General features: G+C 42.2%; 1 protein-coding gene across 2 annotated transcripts in view; it reads right to left on the bottom strand.

Moving 5' to 3' along the window:
• Nucleotides 1-19711, bottom strand: part of kazna (kazrin, periplakin interacting protein a) — a 225185-nt gene extending 205474 nt beyond the window's left edge. The window contains exon 1 of one of the 2 annotated variants that reach the window (XM_059332591.1): nt 19295-19711. In XM_059332591.1, the coding sequence (XP_059188574.1) occupies nt 19295-19370 (76 nt within the window). In that variant the 5' untranslated portion in view covers nt 19371-19711. The remainder of the gene's footprint in view (nt 1-19294) is intronic. The other variant, XM_059332592.1, reaches the window with a different exon arrangement.
• Nucleotides 19712-23838: the final 4127 nt, after the last annotated feature.

Raw genomic sequence — 23838 nt, 5'->3', positions numbered from 1 at the left:
CCCCTTTTTGTAGAGAGCGTCTGTGTTTAGGGACCAGTCCAACTTATTATCCAGGTATACACCTAGATACTTAGAACTTGGCACCACCTCGATGTCCACCCCACAGGTGTTCACTGGCTACCTGTGGGGTGGACATCGAGGTGGTGCCAAGTTATAAGGATCATCATTTCAATAATCATTTAATAACAATTCAAGTTAGCTGAGCTCTAAATTGGAAGTAGCCAGATCGGCCTTGGAGCAAGTACAGGCCCATTGATCTGGGTATCTATAATGCACACAAGTCTTACTTTTTTGACTTAATGCACCACTGAGCAACTCTCAGAGGAACTGGCAGGGCCCAATCTCCAACATGATATCCAGTTCTCTGTCCATGGCTAAGAAGGAGCTGAGACTTTGCTGCTGTCTGGCTACTGGCTAACATCCAGCCCTGCCAGTTTGTGGCCAGCCTGTGGTGCTGCTGTGCGTCAGCGCTGCCTGGTATTTTAATCACAGAACTGATAGTTTGTAAAACAAAAACTTAGTCACTACACTGCAGTGAGCTTCAGTTTAGACATTTTACACCAACCATATCTTAGTGAAAACAATACCAGCAACACACTAACAGCTGGTAACAAGGCTGCACCTCATTCAAAATTTTAAATGATTCTCAAAAACAAAAGAAGACTTGCCTGCAATCACTGCATCACATTCATTACATTATACACTAATCCATTATCTTTCAGACAACACAGAAGTTTTCACTGCTTTTAACAGATAGTGTTTTTGATAGCAGTCTAATATAAAGGAGCCCTCCGGGTTCATAGTAATATTCCCCAATATAATAAATATTTTTAACAAGATGTAGACCTGCTTAAAACCAGAAGTGACTCATAATTTACTAGTAGGAAATTGCTGTTGCTTATTTTTCTAGCAATTCAAACTTGCAAAAAAGTTTTTTTTCACAGACATCTGTAAACAGTACGGCACATACAGAGGAACACACAAACTCCAGCTTCTCTACTCTGTGCTTCATCCCTACAGTGTCCATCTCTAACATATAAGAGATGAGGTTTCCATAGATCAAAGACTCAGAATCAGTTGACTACACACAAAGGAGACAACTTAACTCACAGATACTCAACTTACAGCCCATGGGCCAAATACGGTGCCCGTTGACCATTTTATAGTTCATAAAGAAAATAAACTGATTCACAATTATATTTTTTCCTTTGTGCTTTGATTGTGCATAAGGTGCTAGGAAAAAAAGTGCAAGGAGAGGGTCCCCAGGCCACCCCAACAGATCTATTATATTATTCTGTCACTAGTAGTAGCGTTTTATGTTGATGATTTATGCTTATGAATCATTCCCACATTTAAGAGACTGAATAATGGAAGAGGTTCCGGTTATGTTTAATGTTGTATAAACTCTCTCAACTAAAGCATTTACAGCATTTCTACATTTAAAATGCAGTTGCAACTATTACTCTAAAATTCCGTTAAAAAAAATCTGATCTATCCATCAGGCCTAGAGTCATGTCAATCCTTGTGTCATGTTAATATAGTTAATAAGTCAGTAAATTTGTGTTAATGTTTATTCATTTTAGCCGATATATTAGTACATGTAATAATAATTATTAGTAGTGTTGTTGTTGATGGGTTTTTTTTTATTAAAGTGGCCCTTGGCAAAGCAAGTTGATTATCCCTACCCTAACCAATAAAGTATGTAGTTTGTAAATGTACATAAATCATGCTGTTTGCTAAATCAAAACATACATTTCTACTATGTAGTGCAAAAAACACAGGCCGCATATCATACAGTAATGGAAAAAATTATTAGACCAGCCTTGTTTACTTCAATTTCTTGTTCATTTTAATATCTGGTACAACTAAAGGTACATTTGTTTGGACAAATATAATGATAACTAGGCCTGCAAGCAGGACTGAATGGGACCGAGCAGAGTGGAGCAGTCGGAGGAGGCCACGTCGGGCGCGGCCCTCTGGGCTCAGTCCCTATGCGTCCCAAATGGCGTGTCTGTGTAAAACATGTTACTTCCTGTAGCCAGCGGGGGGCGCTCTGACTGAGTGTCAATATTGATATGTGGGTGTGTTCAGGGCTGGACCCTCATCACGCATGAGAAATTTGGGACAGATTGGACAATGTATGGTCAAGTGATACGGTCTCGTGTGTTGTGGCGAGACGGCATAATTTGCCGCCATGCCACGCCCACATAGTGTGACGGTCAGTAAAGCTTTTGATAACTTTTGATCCCAAAGGCCTTGTGATGGTACTGACCAAGTTTGAAGTCAATGGGATTAAATCTGTTGGAGAAGTTATGTAAAGTATGCAACGTGGTCATTTTATGAAAGGAGGCGTGGATAAAGCATAAGGGGCGGGGCTTTATGAAAAAATTGTGATGTAGAAGTGTTAAGGGCTGTACTCTGATGAAGCATGAGAAATTTGGAGCAGATGGGACAAAGAATGGAAAAGTTATAACGATCTCGTGTTTTATGGCGAGACGCCATATTTTGGCGCCATGCCACGCCCACATAGTGTGACTGTAGGTAAAGATTTGAATAACTTTTGATCCCAAAGGCCTTGTGATGGTACTGACCAAGTTTGAAGTAAACTAACCCTAGCCCTAACCCTAACCCTAATTAGGGTTAGGGTTAGGGTTAGCCACAACCCTAACCCTAACCCTAACCCTAATTAAGGTTAGGGTTAGGGTTAGGGCTAGGGTTAGTTTACTTCAAACTTGGTCAGTACCATCACAAGGCTTTGGGGAACACAACTTATCAACACCTTTACTGACCTTCACAATATGTGGGCGTGGTATGGCGCCAAAATATGGCGTCTCACCATAAAACACGAGATCGTTATAACTTCTCCATTCTTTGTCCGATCTGCTCCAAACTTCTCATGCTTCATCAGAGTCCAGCCCTTAACACTTCTAAATCATAATATTTCATAAAGCCCCGCCCCTTATGCTATATCCACGCCCCCTTTCATTAAATGACCACATTTCATATTTTAATGAACTCCTCCTACAGATTTAACCTGATTGACTTCAAAGTTGGTCAGCACCATCACAAGGCCTTTGGGATCAAAAGTTATTCAAATCTTTACCGACAGTCACACTATGTGGGCGTTGCAATATCGCCAAAATATGGCATCTCGCCATAAAACACGAGATCGTTATAACTTCTCCATTCTTTGTCCGATCTGCTCCAAACTTCTCATGCTTCATCAGAGTCCAGCCCTTAACACATCTAAATCATAATAATTCATAAATCCCCGCCCCTTATGCTATATCCACGCCCACTTTCATTAAATGACCACATTTCATACTTTAATGATTTCCTCTTAGAGATTTAACCTGATTGACTTCAAAGTTGGTCAGTACCATCACAAGGCTTTGGGATCAAAAGTTATCAAAAGCTTTACTGACCGTCACACTATGTGGGCTAGGCATGGCGGCAAATTATGCCGTCTCGCCACAACACACGAGACCGTATAACTTGACCATACATTGTCCAATCTGTCCCAAATTTCTCATATGTGATGAGGGTCCAGCCCTGAACACACCCACATATCAATATTGACACTCAGTCAGAGCACCCCCCGCTGGCAACAGGTAGTTGCATGTTTTATAATTAGCCCTAGCAGTAGGCTTCACGTAGAGACACAAAATGTGGTACACACATGAATCATGTGGAGACGCACCAAAAAGCCTCTTGGACCCATACCTCAAACCCAACTGAAAGTCTGCCATCTTGGTTTGAATTTCGCACAATTCTTCGTTTTTTCCCATTTCCACCTCGCATACTTTAACAAACTCCTCTGACAGATTTCACCCCATGGACTTCAAACTTGGTCAGTATCACAAGGGCTTTGTACTTTGGGGTCAAAAGTTATTGAAAGCTTTACCGACTGTCACACTATGTGGGCGTGGCATGGTGGCAAAATATGGCGTCTTGCCACAAAACTACACATCCTTATAACTTTTACATACTTTGCCCCATCTGGTCCAAACTTCTCATGCTTCATCAGAGTCCAGCCCTTAACACTTCTAAATAACAATATTTCATAAAGCCCCGCCCCTTATGCTTAATCCACACACCCTTTCATAAAATGACCACATTGCATATTTTACCAAACTCTGCCTACAAATTTAATCCCATTGACTTCTAGGTTGGCCAATACCATTACAAGCCCTTTGGGAACATATGGGAACATAATACACCAGACTCTATAACTTGACCATACATTGTCCAATCTGTCCCAAATTTCCCACACCTGATGAGGGTCCAGCCCTGACCACACCCACATGTCATTATTGACACACAGTCATCGCGCCCCCCGCTGGCTACAGGAAGTAACATGTTTTACACAGACACGCCATTTGGGACGCATAGGGACTGAGCCCACATCGCTTGTTTTGTCTTGTCTTTTGATCATACTTATGACTTCAAAAAGTAATGCACCATAACTCAGATGGCAGACTTCCTGTTGGGTTTGAGGTATGGGTCCAAGAGGCTTTTTGGTGCGTCTCCACATGATTCATGTGTGTACCAAATTTCGTGTCTCTACGTGAAACCTACTGCAAGGGCTAAGTATAAAACAAGTTACTTGCTGTTGCCAGCAGGGGGCGCTATGACTGTGTGTCAATATTGACACGTGGGTGTGTTCAGGGCTGGACCCTAATCACGCGTGTGAAATTTGGGACAGATTGGACAATGTATGGTCAAGTTATATGGTCTCGTGTGTTATGTCTCGTGTGTCTCGTGTGTTATGTCTCGTGTGTACGCCAGCGAGGGGCAACGCAGAGGGTACCGGAGAGGATCGCAACCACACCTGTCTCAAGATGGCCGACACCGCAACAATCACCACCCAATGTTCCGCCTCACCTCCATGCAGTTCCAGAAGAGGAAGCTATGCAACTGGGAAGAGCTCGGCTGACCCCTGAGGAACGTCAGCGGCGGCTGCAGGAGGGACGGTGTTTCTACTGCGGCGAGACTGGTCATCTCGTCAACTCCTGCCCAGTCAAGAAATCACAGGCGGTGAGTCAAACTCAGGCGTCTAAGCCGGTTATGCGCACACTTACTAAGGTCAAATTAAACTCTGCTCACGACATAGAGGCATTAATTGATTCAGGGGCTGACGAGAGCCTAATGGACTGGGGACTAGCCCGAGAATTTGGTATTGAGAGTCAGCCACTCACCAATCCCATCCACGCAAAATCACTCAATGGTAAGGAATTGTTTACTATCACACATACCAGTAAACCAATACAAATGCTCATTGACCACAATCAGGAGAAAATACAGTTCCACCTGTTCACCTCCACCTCTCACTCTCTGATCCTGGGACAACCATGGCTTTTTTTGCACAACCCACACATTGACTGGAAGACAGGAATGATTAGGGGTGGGGAGAGGACTGCTCCAAGAACTGTTTTGTGTCCTCTGATCAGAAGGAGCAGGTTTCAGAAATTAACCTGTTCTCTACCAACCCCACTGCAGACTCGGAAGAGCCGGACCTGACTTCGGTTCCACCATGTTATCACCATCTCAAAGCGGTATTCAGCCAAACTAAAGCTCTGTCTCTTCCTCCCCATCGTCCATATGACTGTGCCATTGACCTAATTCCAGGATCCACGATTCCCAAAGGCCGGTTATACTCCATCTCCGGACCAGAGAAAGCCGCCATGAACGAATACATCACCACGTCTTTGAAACCAGGACTGATCCGCCCCTCATCCTCACCCGCCGGAGCGGGATTCTTTTTCGTGGGAAAGAAGGACGGATCTCTTCGACCCTGCATTGACTACAGCCCGTTGAACGACATCACCATCAAGAACCGGTATCCACTCCCTCTTATGACATCAGTGTTCGACCAACTCCAACAAGCGAAGGTATTTACGAAATTAGATCTCCGTAATGCCTATCATTTAGTTCGTATCAGAGAGGGAGACGAGTGGAAAACAGGGTTTAACACCCCCAGCGGCCACTAGGAGTACTGTGTGATGCCATTTGGTCTCACAAATGCACCTGCCGTGTTCCAAGCCATGATCAACGACGTTCTGAGAGACTTTCTGGATCACTTTGTGTATGTCTATTTGGATGACATTTTGATATATTCACCTAACCTAGCTACTCACCAAAATCATGTTAACCAGGTCCTTGAGAGACTGCTAGAGAATAATCTGTATGTCAAAGTGGAAAAAAGTGTCTTCCATGCCGAAACTGTCTCGTTCCTGGGCTTCATTGTAGCCCCTGGAAGAGTACAGATGGATCCGGCTAAAGTTAGCGCTGCAGCTGAGTGGCCTACCCCAGACAGCCGCAAAAAGGTTCAGCAATTCTTGGGATTTGCGAACTTTTATAGGCGGTTTGTCAGAGGCTTCAGCACAATAGCTGCCCCTCTCCATACTCTTACCTCCACCCAGGTGCCGTTTCGTTGGTCCACAGAAGCTGAGAAGGCGTTCCAAGACCTCAAGCAACGAGTTACTATGGCTCCCATTCTCACCCTACCAGACCCACAGCGCCAATTCGTGGTGGAGGTCGATGCGTCAAACGAAGGAGTGGGGGCAGTATTATCCCAGCGGTCGGAGCACGACGGCAAGATGCATCCCTGCGCCTTCCTGTCAAGACGGTTGTCCAGAGCAGAACGCAACTATGATGTCGGCAATCGAGAACTACTGCCAGTAAAACTGGCTTTGGAGGAGTGGAGACATTGGCTGGAGGGGGCCGAACATCCATTCATTGTCTGGACAGATCACAAGAATCTAGAATTTATTAGAAAGGCTAAGAGGCTTAATTCTCGCCAGGCCAGGTGGGCGCTGTTCTTTAATCGTTTTTCTTTTACTCTCTCTTACAGGCCGGGATCTCGAAACATCAAGCCCGACGTCTTGTCCAGCCTGTTCGATCCTGAGCCTGAGACCAAGCAACCAGAAACTATCCTTCCACTGAACTGTGTGGTTGGAGCAGTTGCTTGGCCTATAGAAAATGAGGTAAAGCAAGCTAACGGTGGAGCCCCATCACCTCCCGGTTGTCCTAACAACCGTCTCTTTGTCCCCGCTGAGCTGCGTCCACAGGTGATTCATTGGGCTCACACCTCGCTGCTTTCATGCCATCCGGGAGTAAAGAGAACCATGTTCGTTATATCCCGGAGGTTCTGGTGGCCGGCTATGGAACCGGAGGTCCGGGAGTACATCGAGGCGTGTTCGGTCTGTGCACGGAACAAGACATCCTCCAGGGCCCGTACGGGGCTTCTCCAACCACTTCCCATCCCCTCCAGACCGTGGTCGGACATTTCCATTGACTTTGTCACAGGGCTCCCGGTCTCACAAGGAAACACCACGGTTCTCACCGTGGTTGATCGTTTCTCCAAGATGGTCAAATTCATCGCCCTACCGAAGTTACCCTCCGCCAAGGAAACTGCGGAGGTCATGATGAACATTGTGTTTCGTGTCCACGGGTTTCCCAGGGACATCGTTTCGGACCGGGCCCCCAGTTTGTATCCCGGTTCTGGAGGGAGTTCTGCAGGCTCATCGGAGCCAAAGCCAGCCTGACATCAGGATACCACCCGGAAGCCAACGGCCAGACCGAACGCCTCAACCAGCAACTGGGAACCGGCCTCCGGTGCGTGGTTCACCAGAATCCCTCGACATGGAGCAAACACCTGGTCTGGGATAAGTATGCACACAATTCGTTGCCTACATCTGCTACTGGCCTTTCTCCTTTTCACTGTGTCCTAGGTTGTCAGCCTCCTCTGTTTCCAGACAATGAAGGGGAGGTGTCGGTTCCGTCAGCGTACGCCATGGTTCAACATTGCCGACGCATCTGGGCAGCCGCTCGGCAGGTATTAATCCGACAAGGTGATCGGGTGAAAAGAACAGCAGATCGGAAAAGACGCCCGGCGCCAAACTACCAGCCGGGTCAGAGAGTGTGGCTGTCCGCCAAAGATCTGCATCTCAAAGTTGCCTCCAAGAAATTGGCTCCGCGGTTCGTGGGTCCGTTCCCCATCACAAGGGTGATTGGTCCGGCTGCTGTTCGGCTTCGTCTGCCCCGGTCTCTACGTGTTCATCCGACCTTCCATGTAAGCCAGGTTAAACCGATGAAGGAAAGTACTATGGTCCCGGAAATGTAACTTCCCTCTCGTTTCAGGTCACTTGCCCTTCCTCCTGTGTCAGGTCTGGTGTCTTCCCTGATTCCTGATTGTTTCCACCTGTGTTCCCCTCCCCTGTGTGTATATAGTCTTTGTCTTCCCCTGTCCATGTTGCCAGAGTATTCGTCGTCCTGTCGTTTGCTTCCAGCCCTTCACAGTCCTGTATTGAGTCTTGACTTTTTATAGTGTTTTCCTGATAAGATCAGAGTAGGTTATTTTCCTCATTCGGGAGCGTTTTTGGTTCTGTTATTTTGTGCTGTTGGTGTGTCTTCGGACTTTCTAGTATTTCATAGCTTGTTGTTTTATCATATCTGTCTACGAGAAATCCAATCAGTAAAATAAAGCCTGTCATTTCTACTGCCTATCTGCATCTGAGTCCTCTTTTTGCCCAAGCCTGACAGTTCTTTTTTCTTCTCTGTATACTGAGACACATTATGGCCTGAGCTCCCATAAAGCTCCTCCTCTAAAGACTGCTCTTCTTACTTTAACAAACTTTTCGCTACATTTAACTGTTAGCCGGAGCGGAAGGTGCTAGCAGGCTAACGTTAGTCTCTCGCTGTTTTCATCCTAAAAATATCTGTTTTCATCGTCCTCTATTACATGACCCAGTGTTAGTGTTGTAGTTGCCTATTTCCTGTCTTGCTGCTCTTATATTTTTACATAGCCTGTATCCGTTAACTCAGTGGTTCCCAAACTGGGGGGCGTGACCCCTAGGGGGGGCCCAGGGTTACAAAAAGGGGGGCGTGGCAAGGCTACATTGAAATAATTGAATTGTTCTCCAATGCTGCACTGTACCGATTCTTCGAAGGAACCAAAATGGGTTCCGGAAGAAAAGATCCACCCTCCCACAGATTCTAGCAATAAGGCGAATCATTGAGGAACTAAAGGTCTCAAAGAGGAGAGGCACCATCATCTTTGTAGACTTCTCAAAGGCTTTTGACAGTGTGAACAGAGCAGCCATGATGCACATCCTCCATAACTATGGAATCCCTGAGCAGATCGTTAAAGCCATAGCCATAATGTACGAAAACCCCACCAGCTTCGTTCAGAGCCACGATGGCCCAACAAAAGAATTCCCAACAACAGCGGGAATTCTCCAAGGTGACACGCTTGCACCTTTCTTGTTTGTCATCGTGGTGGACTATGCTCTGCGGCAATCAGTGGATAACATCAAAGACCACGGCCTCATGGTTGGAAGAAGATCTGGTCGCCAGAGCGAGAAATATCTGACCGACCTCTATCTGTGTGCCGCAGAACACACATCATCTGCCCAGACTCTGCTCATCTGATTTGAAGAGGCCGCTGCCAAAGTAGGACTCAAGCTAAATTCAAAGAAAACAGAATGCATGCTGATGAATGAGGACCCTATCAACCCTATCACATCAAAGGATGGATCACACATCAAGGAAGTCAAGGACTTTAAATATCTTGGTTCATATGTGGCTGACAGCAGAAAGGACTTTCTAGCCAGAAAGGGACAAGCCTGGAATGCCTGCAACAAACTCCTCGGAGTCCGGCAGTCCGGCATTTCAACCTCCATCAAGGTCTCTTTCTTCAGGGCCTGTGTTGAAAGCATCCTGCTATATGGTGCTGAGACCTGGACTATGAAGAAAGAACTACAAGACCGGCTTGATGGCACATATACAAGACTCCTCATGTGTGTTAGAAACATCTCCTGGAAAAGTTATCCAACCAAGGAGCAAATCTATGGTGAACTGCCGCCTACAACAACAACTGTAGCACGTCGAAGAGCGATCTTTGCTGGTCACTGCTATCATGCCAAGGATCAAGTAATATCCGACATCCTGCTGTGGCGGCTCCCCCAATCGTCCAGAGGTACCAGGCCTCATACATATCCTGACACAATCTCCAGGGACACCGGACTTACAATCCAGGAGCTGGGAGCAGCAATGGCCGACAGGGCCCGATGGAAAGACGTGTCATCTAGGATCTCGACGACAGTCGAAGGATGATGATGATGATGATGAGGCTGCACTGTAAAAAATAATCTGTTTAATTTACGGAAAAATACCGACAGCTGTTGTTGCCAGAAGTTCACCATAAAAATTACAGTGAGTGGTTTTTCTATTCTAAATTTCAATGTAAATATCAGCGAAAACTGTAATTTAGACTGAATAATCCTGTTATTTTTAAGGTCATTGTGTCATTCATTCACACATCATGGTATTTCTCCATAAATTTTGCATGAAAATGTTAATATTTTTACAGCAAAACTGTGTCTTTTTTCCAGTTTATGACAGAAAAAAGTAAAAGTTTTGTGCTATTCTTTGATTTACGGTAATTAAAAGTGTCTACGGTCATATAAAATTTTTAATTTTTACGCCTTATTTCTGATAATATATTCAAAATATTACGAATACAAAAAACAAGGATGAAAAAATATAACAAGACCATTCTTGCTTGTTGTGTGGAGGCCACCGGGGGGGGGGGGGGGGGGCTTGAAAGTATTTTTTAGATAGAACAGGGGGGCCTAGTAGAAAAACTTTGGGAACCACTGTGTTAACTTGAGTTGGGTTAACCCGTCATCTGAAATTATTATTATTTTTTTAGCATTAATCTATGTGTGCAACAGGGCCTCCGTGTGGCCGCGTGTCAAAAATACAGAAATTAAATTTAAAAACTAAAATAAAAAACCTTATGTGAGGTGTTCACAGCACTCGAACATACTTTTAACCTATATGATACTTCACAACAACATATTGAAAAGCCAAAGGAAACAGTTTTTTTGTAGGGACTATTTCTTTAATAATAATAAAAGTGAGGTCTTCTGTAATTTAAGTGAACTGACTTTTAATTAAGCCACAACTTTAAATAAAGAGGAGAATATTAAACAGACTGTGCCCTTTTTGTTTTCTGCCAAAATTCACAAAATACAAGTAGTTATTGTTCAGTTGTTTTGTATTACAATATTGTTTTGTTTTGAAATGTCTCAAAAAAATGGAACGTGTGTATTTAAGAAAACGGTTGTAGAAACTGGATTGCGTGCTTGTATATAACTTTGTTCAATAATAAATCAAATGTAATATATCATATATTGTTTTTGTTTGGTTTGTTTGTTTGTTTGTTTGTTTGTTTGTTTTATTCACATTTATCAGGTAGCATTCTACACAAATGTTTATCATGTGGACATGCAGAGGCTAGATGAGCATCACATCAACACCACAACTGGGAACAACAAAGTGAATAGTGTTGTAAGAAGAAGTAGGTATCATAAAACCTGTTGAAGCAAGCAATTCAGCCCCTATGTCCTTGGCCTTTACTTATTATTTATTTGTATCTAAAAAAAATATTAGAATCCTCCATTTCTAGTGGCTGCTATTGAAAAAACAGTGATACTGATGGCAAGATATTCCTATAAAACATTAATCACACATTCATTGAGAGCTGTCAGTAACCTCCCAAATTCAAAAGGTGCAGATCTATGGTGCAGATGCAGTGAATATGGTGCATTCATACCTATTATTAGCTTTAAGTAGATGGTAATTAGTGGAACAGCAAGCAGATAAAAGAAAAAGAAACATTGCATTTATTAATTGTGACATCTGTACCACCTACTGTAATATCCTTGAGGCATATTATGGTTTTTACTATTGTTCAGACTTTCCAGGCTTTCTGCAGCACCACGTCTGTATACAATATCAGCCATGTTATCTTTGTCTAGGTTTATTGCACTGTAGATAAAATCAGTAGGCTGGAGTGTTTTTATTACCTGTCTTTCTGGTCCTGTAAATGCTCCAGAGAAGACACATAATCTGTATTCAGAATGACCCCCATGTGTGACAGGATGTGCGAACACTTAAAGTTTATATTAAAGGTGGTTCAATGGAGGATAGAAGAGAGGACAAGTAGGCTGAGGCGAAGGAGATGCTGACCCTCGCTCTGTTTTCAATCAGGCTCCTCTGGCAGCATGCTCATTCATCTGAAGGTTAATGGAAGTTGGAGATGTCCAATTCTAAGCACAGGAACGGGCAGGAGGGGGTGCATTGTAAATTTTTTCAGAGTGTGCCAGGTGTCCCATGGTCTGCCGCTTAAAGTCAAATGACTGCCTTGACAGCAGTTTTGCTCTGCGAGGAGTGTTGAATAATAAACTTGGAAGGTGTCTGCTGTAAAAAGTGTGTTTTTGCTGCCACTGAGGAAACATTTGAGGAGTTTCATCACCTACGTACGTGCAATTCCAAAAGATTATTTGCATAGTTCAAAGTCTTGGCTGAGTGAACAAGCTTTCTATTTCACATGTGACTCTGATGTGACTCAGCTTCACAGATACGATGCTCTCTAACCCATGTGAGGAAGAGAAGGTCCACTGGTGCAGATGACTGACCAGCCTTCATCTGTGACTGACTTGTCAATAACCCGTCTAGACATAAAGTACATCAGGGCATGTTACATAATAATTATTTATATATTTTTTCCTCTGGCTTTGTTATTTTGTTTCATTCGGGGTCAAAAATTCACTGTTAATCCTCCAGATCGCAGATATCGTGAAGTGAAAATGCTTTCCCAAGACGAACTACAACCATAATATTATCTGATTTATGCTGCAATAAGCCAAAAATACTGCAGAAGAGCAACTGTGAAAACAGCATATCCTTACTAACTTGCTGCATGTTTATGAGCACAAGGCGCAACATTATTCATGCTCTTTGTAGACTGTGTATGTGATGTGATGTTCACACAGTTTTAGTGAAAATTAAATATTAACAAAGTTACTAATTTCTATATTTTATTCAGTATTATGTAAGTGTGACATTTTCCTCAGGTACATCCAAACCTCAATACAGTACTTTGAACGGGAAAAAAAGGTTCCCCAGCACAAATTTGTTTACTGCTAATAGGGTACGCCTCAGTGCTAATCAGCATACCATGCAAAATGCACACTTATATTCCATAAATCCTACAACATGCACAAACATCCTTTCCATAAAACTAAAAACTAACATCAATTGGTACCTTTGCATACCGAAAACTGCCAGCAAGTGCAGCCACCCTGAAGGTATGCAGCAATGTGTACCCAAAAGTACTGCACAGCCTGTTTTTTACGTTAACAATGAGTCATGGTTGTGATATATTAGTGCCTGAAGTCCTTTCTATACACACTATCGTGTAGTGAAACATTTTCCTCCCTGGTGGAGAATGTGTGAGATCATTTTAAAATCTGACTGAGTGATAATGTATCTCCTGTGGCTTAATTTCTTAAATTATTATGCATTTCAGCATGAATTTATTTTAATGCACATCCAAATGACAGCAGATGGGGTGTGAATGATAGTATTAGTGCACATGTCTTTTAAAGACTCAGTTATTCTCATCAATCAACAGTTTCCTTGAAGAGCAAACTAAATAATTATATAAAGGAGGAGCTCAAAAAGCTGTGACTCACCACGTGAGAAACAAAATTATGTTACCTTGCTGAGTGCACACACTGACTGTAACGGCAAACCTCTTGCAACGTGACTCCTTCTACATGATTAGCAACACCAGAAGCATGAAGCTAATCTCTTACTGCAGGAAAGCCCACCAGGCAAGGAGGTGTGAGGAATCTGTGAGTGTGCTGGAACCATAACACAAGTGGAAGCAGGAGAGGAATTAATCACTTCAAAGAAGACCAAAATATGTTCTACACCTGCAGTGGTCACATATTAAAACTTCAAATCACGTTCACCTCTCCTGAGCAGGGATTTAGCAGCGGTTTATTGAGGTATTAAGGGAATATTCAAGGGTAAAGTGATAGGTAAGAAAGGAAACCGTCTACAACTCTGGCTGCTAAACTGATTTATCATCAAGTAATCAGCAACCTCTTTCAGAAATCTCAAATGGCAAAAACACCACATATATTTCAGCTGCTCCTTCATACACTCTAAGAAAAACTGGTTCTTCATAAGTGCTCTGAAGACCCCTTTTAGGCTGAAGAATCTTGTAAAGTTCTTTGGGGAACTGGATGTTAAAAAGGAGTTCTTACACCTAAAGGTTTAAACATCTGCTTTCCCCTGTCAAATGCTCTTTGTAGTACTAAAAACAAAAATGGGTTCTTTAAGTCACCCTCTGCAGAAATGTGACCTGGTTTTGATTTTTAAAAATGTGACAGTTTGAACAATGCTGCATTTTTTGTGAACCTGGTTAATAAAATATGAGGAAATATGTCCAACAACTTGTATTGGTTTTATAAAGCACCCAGCTGAATTGAATAAAGGTGCAAGAAATGAAACAGGTTTTTCATGGGGATGTCTTAGGGTCACCATTTTAGGTTCTGCAAGGAACCTTTTTACCTATTGGTTCTTCAAAGAGCCATGTATTATCAAGTTCCTTAAATCAGTGGTTTTCAAAGTGGGGGCCGCGGCCCCCTGGGGGGCCGCCAGGGGGCGCTAGGGGGGCCTCAGAAAATTGGAGGGAAGATGAGAAAAAAAAAAAAATCAAAAACAAATTTTTTTTATTTTTTTTATTTTATTTTTTTAATAACCATTTGACAAACTCAGGGGATTTCAAACTGACCTTTGAGGCTCTTCCCCTGTCTAACTACTGGCTACATGTAAGAAAGGAGTATCCCACCTTGGCTGACATGGCACTGAAATGCCTTCTCCCTTTTGCAACAACCTACTTGTGTGAGTCTGGCTTTTCCACTTTAAAAGTGCTTAAAACAAAACATAGAGCACGTCTACACATGGACAATGACATGCGTATGGCACTGACAGACATTAAGCCCAGGCTGGACAAACTGTGTAGGAGCCACCAAGCCCATCCCTCCCACTAGTGTAATCTCTGTCTGTCACTCCCAGACACACACACACACACACACACACACACACACACTCACACACACACACGAGAGGTTTGATTTCTTTTGTTCTGTTCTTATCTGTCAAGAGTTTGTTGAAAAGTTTATTATTCATTGGGAATATACAGTGTTGAAAAGATGTTGTTAATAATTTTCTTATGCAAAACAAATGTAATAATTATTGAATGGTAAATAAAAGTAAGAAAATACATTCTAAAAGTTGATGTTTATTTAGATATTTTGTAGCATTGTCGGTGGGTTTGGGGGTCCGCGGCCAGAAGCTAATGCTATTTGGGGGGCCTTGGCATGGAAAAGTTTGGGAACCCCTGCCTTAAATAACATTGTTTGTTTAAAGGATATGTTTCCACAAAGATTTTTTTTTCTAGGGGTTCTCCCAAGGATCAATAGGTAAAGGTTCCTCTTTGGCATCCATATGAAGAACCCCTTTTGGTTCTAACTTGAATCTTTATTTTTTAGGGTGTAGGAATATACTGATTACGCAAAAATCACTTGATCATTCAGGACATTAAAGAGGGGGGAAAAGAGTATAATCCCATAATTTTCATTTGCCTTAACTATAACATAAAAGCTTTACTAAACTTTGAGCAGCATTACGTAAAGAGAGATGTGTCACCAGCTCCACAGATGAGGTGCTGTGTGAAAAAGTTTAAATAAAAAGAAGCAGCAGTATTTTGTAACTGGGTCATGTTGTCAGCTATGTATCTCTTCCTTTAGGGGAGTACAATATTTGTTTCACAGTTAAAGCTTGCTGTTTTTAGATGGCTAGGCAAGCAAAGTTTATCCGCACAAATATTATGAACAGCTTAGTTTTTTTAAGAGAAGGGAAAAACACGAATTGGCACCAGTATCAGCAGGTATGGTAGCGGTATCAGTACTGCACACTAAAAAAACAACCATTCTTACTCTTTACATAATAAGCAAAGCTATGTATTTTAACACATTATAGTGGGAAACTATAGGAAGCAATTTACTTAATTGTAATTGCAGCTTTAAACACACCAGAGAAAGGCAAAAATACTCCAAATTAGTGTTAGACATTAATCATTTTATATGCTGATTCATATTCAGACTGACAGCGGTTGCCGTTTGAAAATTAGGCCAAGAGACAATAGTAGACATGAGGAAACAGGAAGCTTTTGTCTCAGTTGAGTCACAGCCAGGAGGTGAGTATTTTTTGTCAAATATCTCAGGTCGTTGTGAAGTGATACTATTGATTCACAATCCTATCAACAGCCTTCAGATGTGTTTCAAATAGTGTTGTGCTCTTGCTCATTGACTTCTTAAACAGACATCACTGTGCTGAGGATTGTCTTTTATCCACAAGAGGAACAAGATCTTATCAATTTAATTATGGAACAGTGTGTTTGATAGCACAATCACACACGGGAGAGGATCGGTAGAAAAGACGGACTAACCTTGAAAATGCACAGATGTAAAAAATGAAGTTTGCCAGAATAATTTAACTATTTCAAAGACAGGAAAGTAAGTTGTCACACTCCCCCGACAAACGGGAGCATTGACTGCCGAGGGATTTTTGACACATTGCAACACTGAACACAGAACAAATCACAGCACCAGTAGGGAGCAAGAGAATTGTAGCAGGATTAAGCACCTGGCACTGCCACGTGAATGTGATTCATGGGGGGAAAAAAATCTGTCAAGTGTTTATTCTGCCAGGGTACCACCAGAAGGTTGTTAATATTCAAGTCTTTGGGCATGTGCAACACTCATGTAATGGGTTTTTTCTATGCGATTCAGGCAGCCCTTTGCATATAGCTGTGGGACTTGTGATCCAATGATGGGTGACAGCCAAAGATAACAAAAAATCCCCCTATAATTACTGTTCAGATATTGCGAGCCAGCGCTACTGTGGATTAGTCTTCCAGCAGCTGTGTAACAGTATGTAAGGTTGTTGCTAAAAATAGAAAAAAACACACCCATCTCTTATTCACACAATTTGCAGCTTGCTCACTTTCTTGCCCCCATCCCCTCCCTTCATCTGCCTCTTCTCTCCTTCCATCTCCCCCCTCTCCTTTCCCTCTAACGCACATCCGAAATCGCAGACATGCAGCACAAGCTTCAAAGAGCATAGATAACTTGGGGAGCGCAAGACTGACTGTAATTCAGCACAACACATGCAATGATAATGTCATTTTCTCAACCGGTGAGTGACATTTAGGTTTAATTCACACAGCACTCGCACCTATGCTGTGACTGATCGGTACGCATTAGAGGGGAGTTACTGCATATGAGCACCACTATTTGACTTCAAGTTGTCTTTAAGTTTCCTTTGACTGGTAGGAAAAAGCAACAGAGAAGGAATACAATGCGAGGGGGGGGGGGGCAGAGTGTTGAGCCTGTGTGTTTTCTGTTTGTGATAGTCCAAAAACAAATTGCACAAAGAAAGCTTGACATGCCTCCAAACATTTAGACAGTCATGGCTTTTCTGTTGATTTTCCACAGTGTTACACTGCCTGCTGCGCTCACCGCTCTGCCTGGATGTGAAGTGAGCAATTATTTCAATCGTTCGAATCAGGAAACGTACCCAATCTAATCCATTCTGATTAAAAACTCCAACAATCAGCGACCTACAAGCACCGGAGCAGGAGCAGTTCTATGAAAGGACACATTCAGAAATGTTTCTGTTGAAAGAAATATAGCCTAACTTTCCCAATGCCGAGGAAGGCCACGGATAGGTCATTGCTTTCCTATTGCAAAAATGTCAGCCTATGAATGAGAAAATGAAATCAGACAAAGTACAAGCCAACACAATGCAAAAAGAAGAAGAAAAACTCAAGGTCCTGCCTCAAATGGCAGTTGAATTGAAATAAAAAATAAATTTCTGCACCACAGTGGAATAACATACCCACCAGATATGAGGATGTTTATACAATCCTCTAAATCTGCAGCAAACCTGTGGGAAATCACAGCTCACTGTGCTCCGCATCAGGTCAGTCATGGCCAAAGAGTGGCATTTTCTTTTTCAGGAATTATGCGACACTTTATACCAGAACACCCGAGGGGCAGATTGTGTCACGCTGTGTCACGATCCTGAAAGTAAAAAGCGACAGGTCCTCAAAGCTCGAGCATACAATTCACACTGACACAAGTCACATAAACAAATGATGCACATTTGCACCCACATAAGCATAATTTGAATGGGGGATGTGGGTGTCTGGCTCACATTATGTATGTAAAGAATCCCTTCAGATATTGTTAATAATCATTTTTAAAAATCCATTAAAGTACATGAGTAAACAGCAATTCACTCTCAGATATGTTTACAAAGAGGAAATCTATAAAAAAAAAAAAATCATGTAGGTGTAGCATTTAATGCAGAAGCATCTGTTTAACTTCATGTGAATAATGATTAAAATATGCAAATTCTCAGTTTAGTCGACGATGTGGACAAACAAATGCATAACATAGTTCTCTATGATCAGTCTCAAAAAGAAGAAAACATTAAAAACTTCACAAAGGTGTTAATTGTGACTATTGTATTGGATTATATAATAAATTTTACAGTTGTTAATGCTGTAAAAATGATTAAATGTTAACTGTGATTTTAGTCTGCTGACGACTTTTTCTTTTTTCTTTTTAAACCTGTGGCATGTTCGGTCAAACAGGGATCAAAGGATTGCACCCAAACGCATGAAAGAGTACAGTCTGCTCCTGCAAACACAGCCACACCTGCACACACAAGCACACACACACACACGCACGCACGCACACAAACACACACACGCACAGACAGAGCGCACATATTTTCACATCTCTCTTGTGCATGAAAGAAGCATCACAGTCTATCAACATTAACACATCGCTGTGTCAAACTGCATTATGCTAAAATTGATTCAATATTGATGTAAACATCACACTGTATTATATAATTTTTGCCAGGAAAATGTGAAACCAATACATTTCATAAAGCCTTGCTGCATGAAGAAATATGAAATATAAATGGTGCCTTTTTAGTGACAACACAAGACAGACTAAATATATGCATGATATATTAACACCAACAATAACATGATTAAAAATACTGAGAGAGTGAATGATAACATGCACCAGCTTTAAAAGAAAAGTGAAATTATATATTTTTTTAATTTCCTACTGAAACTGGGACACGCATCAACTGCATACCAATATTGGTGGATTCAAATTTCTGTGTCAGCCTACTTTAAACACTGTTATCTGTCTTGGGCATTAAAAACAAAAGAACAGTGAATGCACACATTATTAAAACACATGCAATCAAGTTAACTTAACTTAAATCAGGATCATGTAAGGTAAATAAAACTTTAATATTTTGCAGACTTTCAACTGTTTGCACTCACTGGCTTGCATGAGCTGCCCCTGACGCCCAAACACCTGGGAGAAAGGGCTGCGGCTGCAGGTGAGCATCTCCTCCATGGCTGAGCTCCTCCGGGAGGGGAAAGGTCCTTCGTCTTCAGAAAGAGAAAGTGCACTGTGGGTCAGCTTCAGAGAACGGAGAAGGTCGCTTGGTGCGCTGTGGAGAAATCCTCTCCTCTCCTCTCACTCTCTCAATAGCTAATTTGCCTTTGAAGCCACCTCACGACCTCTCCTACGCTTTTCCCCCTACAGCTTCCCCGCTGACTGCAGATCAGTCCTGTGTGTCGTTGCCTCAGATGCCGTCAGAGTTGCTGCTGCTCCTGAGCTGATGGGAGATCTGTGTTGGGTTCGCTCTCAGCCCGCTCATTAGTGCTCCAGTGTGGTGCTGCTTCAGACAGAGAGCACAGCAAACACAGCATGAACAAAGCAGGAGAGAGGGAGAGAGGGAGAGAGAGAGAGAGCGATGAGAAGGAGAAGCCTGCTGCAGAGAGAAGACAGACTCTCTCCCCTGACGAAAGTGAGAATAGAGATGACTGTGTGTGCATGTGTGTGTATAGCCAGTTCTAACACTATCTGCTGCTGCTTGTAGTTTCTGGCTTTCCTCTTTCCTCTTTTATCTCCCTTCTTTTTAATCCAATCTGACACCCTTATGGTGAGTTGACAGGCGTATATGTTGGGAAATGGACAAAAGAAGCATGACAACAACTACGGCAGCAAGACAAATTCTGTAACTTTGCAGCCTGCTGTCGAATACGCGCTGCAAGCAAATACCAGTATACTCGATGTGGCCTGAGGTCTGTTCATTCAGGAGCATCCATATGAGAGTCAGCCTGGGAGTCATGGAGAGGGAAAACAGGACTTGTAATTCCTTAAAAACAAAAGCTAAACTAGAAAATCACTGACAGAACCAATCATGATTGTGTTGCTCAGCTTGCCAGCATACACACACTGTGAGAATCAAAGCCAAATGCAGGTCTCATACCCGTCAGTGCATTTTGATTTGGTGTACACCTCCACCCCACTTTTCTTTTCTTCCCCGTGATCTACTGTGTGTTGAATGTCTGGCTTCAAACCAAATTTCCTTCAGGATAATAAAGTTTGAGTTATTTCACCCTCCCCCCCCACCCCGCTTCTTCCCCACTTCAGGTATTATCTTCCAAATATAGACAAAGACGACTGATCCTGCGTCTCTTTATCCCTCACTCACACACAAACACTCAGGTGTACGCAGGTCTTATGCAGCACTTTGCTTGTGCAGGTGAAAAATAGCACATTTCGCGAGTCCCGCTCCAAGCAAAAACACAGATTCTGAACAGAAAACTCAAACTTGAAAAATCAGTTTCAAACTAAAGGGGCCAGTGGATCATTAAAAATGGATCCACATGCTTTATTAATGCCCTCATTACCATGTCTGTTCTGTTCCTGAACTGCATGCAGAAAAGGAAGAAGAGACGTGTATAAAGTACTTTATCCCAGTATCCTGTTTGCTTTATTGCTTCCACCCAGTGCAGCTTGGAGGGGGCTGCTTTCCTTTATAATGCCAGAGACGGGTTGTATTTTCTTTGAACCCAGTCTTATATAAGGTTGTCGGAAGCTTCTGCATAAGGAGATCTGCAAGCCTACATATGTTCAAATATATGAATGTTATTTAACTGAATAACTTTTCACGGGAGAGCTGGCAAAAACTGTAAAACTAGGTTCAGACTGCACCAAAAAAGTAAACAAAAATACACACAAAAGAAGAAACATGGAAGAAGTAACATTAAAGTAAACTTTCATTTTTTTTCACTTTTCATCTTTATTCAGGTAATAATCCTGTTTCCAGGATGCATAGTGATAAGATATCCCATTGTAGAGTTGAATGCATCTATTTGTGTCTATGTAAGATTAATAACTGTAATGGTGAAATAAAATTGACTTTGTTTTAGCCACAAATAGACATATAACATACTTTCTAGGATGTTGAATGGACCGACCAAGGTTGGTTCTAGCTGATTCACTGTTCTTCTTAGCGTCTTTTTTCCCTTCTGTCCTTCGGTCCTGCCCGGGCGTCAGCTATAAAATATCACATGGGAAATAAAAGCTCTTTTGTCTGTGTGCTGTTGACGAGAATCAAACACAGAGACAGCCAAAAAGAACAACTATGTAGAAACAGCCAATCTTGTCGCAGATGGTTTGCTTATGTAGGTCAAATAGAGGCATCAATATTAAATAGTTTTATAACCAGTTTAAAACTCTTTGTAGTTGCTTTAAACCCTGTGATCCTGAGAGATGCACTGATCACCTGCACATGCAAACTTAATCATCACCTCCATTCAAACTCTACTCATCTTTTTGCCTTTCAGCACAGACCTCCAGGACACCGACTGCAGAAGGGGGAAGAAATATCAATTCATTTCTCACTATAATACTGGTTTCGGGTTGAGTATTAATATTGTTTGTCAAACTTTCAATAAGGCTGACGAAATTAACGAGAAAGAGATCAAAGGTTTGGCTCTCCTCAGACTTCGGGGATGGATGTTTTTGTTTTCGATCATCTCTGATCATGTGTCCTCACTGCTCATCATAACTTCCTGGGAGAATTCAGCATGGCCCTGGGCTAAGAGCAGAAGCTGTGTTGAGCATACAAATGCAGCCTAGCAGTTTGAAGTTATTGCTGAGCTCTGGAGCTCTGGGAGATCCTGTACCTCGGGGCTGTGGTTTGTCGCTGTAGGTACGCTGCCACAACTCCTAACTAAAAATCATCTGCCAGCCACTGCTGCTTAAATCACCTGAAGGCGGGCCCCTTATTCCCTGAGACTGCAAGGGACTTTTAAAAAAAATTGCAATCACAAAAAAGGACATGAAGTGTATTTAATGCCTTTATATACAAATCTGCAATTCATCTTAAGAGTATCTGGCAGCTTCTGATTTTCTTCAATTCAATTATAAAATGTTCTCTCAACCTTATGTGAAAACTTATATATACATATCAAAAAACATTTGCTGGAACTTTGAACTGTGCGAAAAAATATATCCAAAGAATCCAAACCACTTGTGTTGATTTGACACAAAAGCACTCAAAGCTTCTGAAGAGTGAAAATATAAGCTTCACCGGGGAGAGAGCAAACCCACAAGCCTTTACATAAGAACACACCGCAGACTGAAGCAGCTCGCTTCACCTGCTGCTGCTGACTCGTGCGCATCTGCATTTTATTACACCGCTGGCTACCACCATGACACAAGAAGATGGGATGGGGGGAATTACGACGATACGTCAATGTCACAGACTGATCCCCGGCACAGCTTCGGTTTCCAGTGCATTCTAATAATAAAACTGAAGTATCCTAATAATCATCTTTCCCCTCGACTCTTATATTATCTGCCTGTTGCAAATAAAAGATTCCGCAAAGCTGCCAAAACTACAATTAAATTCATGCCCACTGTGCTGCATGTTGATGAACAAATTAAATTCAGGCAGAGATTACTTTTCGTCTGTTCGTGTTTGATTGAGAGAGCGAGCAGACCCAGGCCAGCACTTAGACTTGGTCTCTGCGGACAGTTTTAATTGTTAATTTCTTAGTTTTATAAATTCAAGTCAACATCCATGTTGAATATAAAAGGAATGAAGAAATCTGTCATGGCTTCTGCCATTCAAATGTGTTAGCTTGGTAAAAAATTTACATTTACAGTAGAGTTCAAAATAATAGCAGTCCAATGTGACTAACCAGATTAATCCAGGTTTTTAGTAGATTTTTTATTGCTACATGGCAAAAAAGGTACCAGTAGGTGCAGTAGATTCTCAGAAAACCAACAAGACCCAGCATTCGTGATATGCACGCTCTTAACGCTGTGCAATTGGGCAATTAGTTGAAAGGGGGGTGTTAAAAAAAAATAGCAGTGTCTGCTGTTGACTTTACAAACTGAAAACTATTTTGTACAAACTTTTTTGTTTCTAGGATTTAGCAATCCTGTGATCACTAAAGTAATATTTAGTTGTATGACCACAGTTTTTTATAACTGCTTCACATCTGTGTGGCATGGAGTCAACCAACTTGTGGCACCTTTCAGCTGTTATTCCACTCCAAGATTCTTTAACAACATTCCACAATTAATTTACATTTCTTGGTTTTGCTTCAGAACAGCATTTTTGATGTCACCCCACAAGTTCTCAATTGGATTAAGGTCTGGGGATTGGGCTGGCCACTCCATCACATCAATGTTGTTGGTTTGGAACCAATATTTTGCTTGTTTACTAGTGTGTTTGTGGTCATTGCCTTGTTAAAACACCCATTTCAAGGGCATGTCCTCTTCAGCATAAGGCAACATGACCTCTTCAAGTATTTTGACATATGCAAACTGATCCATGATCCCTGGTATGAGATAAATAGGTCCAACACCATAGTAGGAGAAACATGCCCATCATGATGCTGCACCACCATGCTTCACTGTCTTCACTGTGTACTGTGGCATGAAATCAGAGTTTGGGGGTCGTCTCACAAACTGTCTACGGCCCTTGGACCCAAAAAGAACAATTTTACTCTCATCA

This window comes from Centropristis striata, chromosome 5 (assembly GCF_030273125.1).
Source record: "Centropristis striata isolate RG_2023a ecotype Rhode Island chromosome 5, C.striata_1.0, whole genome shotgun sequence".
NCBI lineage: Eukaryota > Metazoa > Chordata > Actinopteri > Perciformes > Serranidae > Centropristis > Centropristis striata.
The sequence above is the reverse complement of the archived record's forward strand: the minus strand, read 5'-3'. Positions and strand labels throughout refer to the sequence as shown.